The 5,258-nt window shown below is 31.9% G+C and overlaps 1 protein-coding gene across 1 annotated transcript in view; it reads right to left on the minus strand.

Annotated features, from left to right (window-relative positions):
- Window positions 1-1,712: 1,712 nt before the first annotated feature.
- The window catches only part of LOC106678582 (G patch domain-containing protein 11), a 7,957-nt gene continuing 4,411 nt past the window's right edge, over window positions 1,713-5,258 (minus strand). Inside the window, exons 4-5 of the mRNA XM_014417161.2 lie at window positions 4,554-4,667; window positions 1,713-1,993 (exon numbers count right to left, since the gene is read on the minus strand). Of these exons, the coding sequence (XP_014272647.1) occupies window positions 1,859-1,993; window positions 4,554-4,667 (249 nt within the window). The 3' untranslated portion in view covers window positions 1,713-1,858. The remainder of the gene's footprint in view (window positions 1,994-4,553; window positions 4,668-5,258) is intronic.

A 5,258-nucleotide genomic window follows, 5' to 3' on the forward strand; every position in this document is an offset into this window, starting at 1 on the left:
TTTTGTTGTTGTTCATTAATACTTGTAAATATAATCTGTATAGAAGAATAATGTTTTTTCCTATCTTGCTATGTAGTGTAACATAAATTATAGGTTGAACCTTGGTGAGGAAAAAGATTTTCCTGTTTATAAAATTCCCCAACCCCTAAATATCATAATCGGCTATTTTGAAAGCTTGAGTTTCTTTCAAAATGCAATATCATATAATCTGACTAGGTAGAATGTTTACTAGTATATTCCTAATGCTACTTACACCACCACATACATATATTTTTTTTTATTGAAATACAATATACTATATTGTATTGTATTCACTTTTACCTCTTGAGTTCTTGAAAGAGAGATGCTTGTCTTGATTTCTAACCAAAACCTTGACAATGAAAGCATCAGTTATATCAACAGAAAAGTTTGATAATGAATTCCCACAATTATAAGTGTTTTAAATTATTAATAATATTTCCTAAGTTATAAGATTTTAATCTTAAACTCAAAAAAGTTTATCTTTCTCTGGTTGAAGTTTTGTTATAAAAGAGTTATCCCTAAGTTTTTAAAAGGCTGTCAAATAATAATGTGATCATATTAATATCTCTTAATAATAAAAACATTTCACTATCCCTCGACCTAACACAATTAACGAATATAATATGTTCATGGGTGGAACTTATAGAATGAGTATAAATAGTATTAGAATTGACATTTGTAATAAAAAGGTGATGGTCTATTTATCTTAATGTTGCATAAATAATGTCTGACTTAGCCATTAAAAACTAGGATGAAAATATCAAGACAAGTATTGCAGATATCACCTTAGCAACCTCAAGCCAGTAGCAGCACTGAACCTACACATATTGGCTTAAATAAGTCGGTAAGATAACCACCCTATAGGCCAGCACTGGCTAGATAAGAGGAAAAAATATTTTAGACAATGAATTACTAAAATTTAAAACCATTCAAACATCTTTTGAAGTTAAGAAATTTGGATTTTATCGACACAATGTTATGTTTAAATAAGAAGGAAAATTAGTGCAGTTAACTGTGAGCATTTGCAACAAGGTATGTGAAAAGTTCAAATTCAAAGAATTGGGTAAATCCGAATGTTTCATAATATGGTAGGAAAAATCAAAACATTTTAAATAGTTGAGAAATTTGTTTAAAATTATAGATTGCACCCTAAAAAATCAGCCATAGTTAGGTGTGAAACTCAGGACTGATTCTTTTGCCTTTAGATTTACCTCAATGAAGGCTGTTCACAGGTTCAGTTTCGTTTGTTCCTTCCATCCATCTATGGCTAACTCACCGCTTCAGGGCACCTAGCTTCTTGGATAGTTTGAATATAGATGGTCTATGTAGCTTATAGCTCATCTACTGACTTCATGTAGCAAGTAAGAGCTCTTGATATTAAACCAGGGTCATTTTTAGAATCATTTCTCAGTGGTTTTAGGTTTAAAAATTGATTAATTTTGCCAGAGTCAGGGAATTAAAACTAAATCCAATGTCTTTCAACGTATGGTTACCAATCTGGGTCTTCTCACCTGATAACTCCAGGGTCCCTGAAGTAGATCTATTGTTCACTGGGATTGCAAAAAAAAGTATTTACTCAATTCTCCTATTAAAGTATTTCAAAATGTCTTATAAATAACTAAGCAGTAATTGTTTCCAACTTCAAAACAAAAAAATTAAACAGAAGAACAGTATAAGAAAGAAAAATAGCCAAGATTTTTGTTAACTACAAAGAAGCCATGTTTATTAACATAACATTTACTTTAAACAGAGCAGCTTTATTAGAGCTTAATGCCTAAATATCGAATTTTCGGTTAGAAGTCTTTTTCAGTTAAATGATTTCTTCCAATCAGCGTCATCAGTGATCATTACGTGTCGGTCCTGGACATTCATTTTGTAAGTCCTTTTCATCATCGTATCTTGTTCCACACCATATGCAGTAGAAGTACGTTCTTCTTAAATAAACCGTAATCATCTCAAGTTTATCTTGAACCTAAAATGTAAACAACAAATATACAGTTTAATGGAAAATTTCTATAAATGCATTTACATTATTCGAATTAAAAATTTAATTTTTTATCAATTAACAATTAAACATATGAAGGCAGAAAATGGAAGTAAACCCTGTGCTCGGAAAGGACCTAATATAATAGAAACAAACTCAGTTAATAGCAACATGCTTTGAGGAAGACGACAATATCATTTTAGTGAAATAGTAGACTAAAATAAGAACCAACGTAGGAGTGATGTGGTTCTGTAACTAGGAGGAACCAAGGTTTTTCAGAAAGAGATGCTGGTTCATATATAATAGCAAGATTTAAGGATCTTTTTTGACAAGGGACAAATAATCTTTAGGAGAAAGTTTTTGATTCAGGAAGACTTCTCATTTTCTGAAAACTGGATTGTAAAGTGGAAAGGACGAGGTTGTGATTTGCTGTACGGAATGTAACAAGTTTTAAATCAAAAGAAAGTGGTTACAGATAAAAGAGAAACAGCAATACAAATTTGGTACTTTATGTAGAGTAAATGCATCCATTAAAATTCAAAATCCCCATACAGTTTCTATTGAGAATTTCACTAACTCCGATGCATTCATTTTTCAATTCATTAATGATGACTAGACAAGTTTCTGGAATAGTTTTAGAAGGGTTAGATGCAAAAAGTGGTTTGCACTGTATAGACGACAATAATCCTGAACACTCTGTGATGAAAAGAAACCAATATTAAAAACTGGCAAAACAAGTGGAATAACAAGGTTTGTGAACTTTATAATCTAATCTAGTTTGGGTTATTCAAAATCTAGACCAAGATAAAAAAAAACAACTGAAAAAGCAACAAAGAAAAATATCTGGTTTGCAAAATACAATGAACTAAAAACAAAGATATAAGATGTCTAGACAAAAGTAACTATCATAGAACTTATTAAACATACAACGAACCATTATTACTGAAATATAAAATTGCTGGTCTAAAAGAATAATGAAACAATTATAAACTTTGTGAAATTGACTTTATTGTGTTGGTGGGCTCAAAAAATGCATTTACTAGATGTTTGTAAGTCAACATAATTGTATTCAAAAATTTGCCAAGAGAGATATTTTGTAAATACAATTATATCTACTCACAAACATTTTGAGCCTCAACACAATGAATTTAACTTTACAAAAGTTTACAGTTGCATCATTATTCTTCTAAAGCAGTGATATTAGTACACCATATTTTATTTTGGTTATAAAATGTTAATTTATATTATAACTAGGTATACCCTTCAAAAGAGAACACAGCACAGAAAGCTTAAAGAAAACCTTAAAAAGTTGCAAGAATCAAGAAAGTTTCATAAGGATATCAAAGAAATCAAAAAAGGATTCCAAGCCAAAACTGGATTATGTAAAGGGAAAGAAGGTGAGCTTATTGGGGAAAAGACATCCATTCTCAAAAGGTGGAGCCAGTATTTTAGTGAATAGCTAAACAAGAGCCACTGAGAAAGTATCTGAAGAAAGCTTCAAACTAGATGAACTCCTGGGTAAGGCGCAGGATGTTGCAGAAGAAGTGAAAGCTCCTGAACAGGAAGAAATTATCAACATAATTAAATCAATGAAGAACCATAAACCAGGTCTAGACGAGATAGCTCCAGAGATGATGAAATATGGTGGCAGTGATTTATGGGAAGAAGTTTTGGTTTAGACAGGTTGAACAAGAGCAGCAATATGTCCTATACACAATAAAGGAGACATGTAATAATTATAGAGGCATTGCTCTACTAAGCATAACCTTTAAAATACTGGCAGTGCTTCTACATAATAGAGTGTCCGATTTCACAGAAAACATTATAGGAGAATATCAAGAAGGGTTCCGGCCCGGTAGATCAGTTGATGAACAGTTGACAAGATATTCAAGAAAAAACTAGTCAGGCTGGTAAAAATGACATTAATGAACACTGCCTGCCGAGTTAAGCTTGGAAATTCTCTGTCTCAGGATTATTCTGTGGAGAATGGCTTGAGACAAGGTTATCCTCTGGCTCGTCTTCTATTTAATATAGCATTAGAAGTAGCTATTCGTACAATCAAAACTAATCCAGATGGGACCATATACAATCATCTGTCTCAACATTTAGCATATGCAGATGATGTAGTCATTGGTACAAGAACCCGAGCAGCATTAAAATGAACATTCGAAGAAGCAGCATATGAGTTGGGATTTAAAGTGAATGAAGACAAGACGGGCTACATGAAAAGCTCAAAAAAGAATAAGGAAGAAAATAGCAAAGTGATGTTCAGAGACCACAGTTTCAGTTCTGCAAACCAGTTTAAGTACCTGAGAAGCCTGGTCACAGATGATAACAAAGTAGAGAGCGAAATAGAGGCCAGGATAGCAGCAGGAAATAGATGGTATTTCTCACTGCAGAAAATATAGAAGTTCTAAAAAAATGAGAGTGGTCATTTACAAAGCCATTGTAAGGTCAGTAGTAATCTATGGAGCCGTGTTTTTCCCTTGACAAGAAAAGCAAAACAGATGCGAGAAACAGGAGAAAAAGAACGATAATAAAAACTTACAGTTAGGGGTATTTCTTCTTCTATTTCGCTTTCATTTTCCTCTTCATCTTCACTAGTTTCCTTCTGGGATTTGTCAATTGGCCAAAACCATTCCTCCAAAGGAGAAATAACGTTCTAAAAACAAATAATAAATAAGAATACTATTGACACAATGATTATTAGCAATACCTGCATATCGGATTAATAAACGATATGAAACATAAAAATCTTTATCTTGATATTAACTAGTTTTATAATAAACAAAATATGCTTTATTTATAATCTTTATACTTTCTTGAGACTGGTTAATATTGTTTAAATACATAATTTTATCATGAGGTGTAAGATAGATGACCGTAGATTAATGATTGGAGAAGTTTGTCGGGGGGTGTGGTCAGCAAAGAACAACATAAATAAACAAAACTATATTTATTTTATTTATGCCAATGTTTCGACCTGAGTTTCAGTTCTTCATCAGGGCTATAGAACAAAAGAGATAACAACAACATTTAGAGAAACATAAAATTGAAAAGGAATAGTATACAAACAAATTTAGAATTATACAAAATATTCAATTATTCAGACTACTATTCCTCACATCATTTTCCACAAACTAAAAGACCTCAATATAACCTGTATGATCTGGAATAAGGTTAGAAACACAAAAAGTTACAAATGAGGAGAAGATGGTTGGGGGTGCGGTCAATGAAACACAAATAAGTATGA

Source organism: Halyomorpha halys, unplaced genomic scaffold, assembly GCF_000696795.3.
Source record: "Halyomorpha halys isolate HHAL.00 unplaced genomic scaffold, Hhal_1.1 Scaffold147.1, whole genome shotgun sequence".
Classification (NCBI taxonomy): domain Eukaryota; kingdom Metazoa; phylum Arthropoda; class Insecta; order Hemiptera; family Pentatomidae; genus Halyomorpha; species Halyomorpha halys.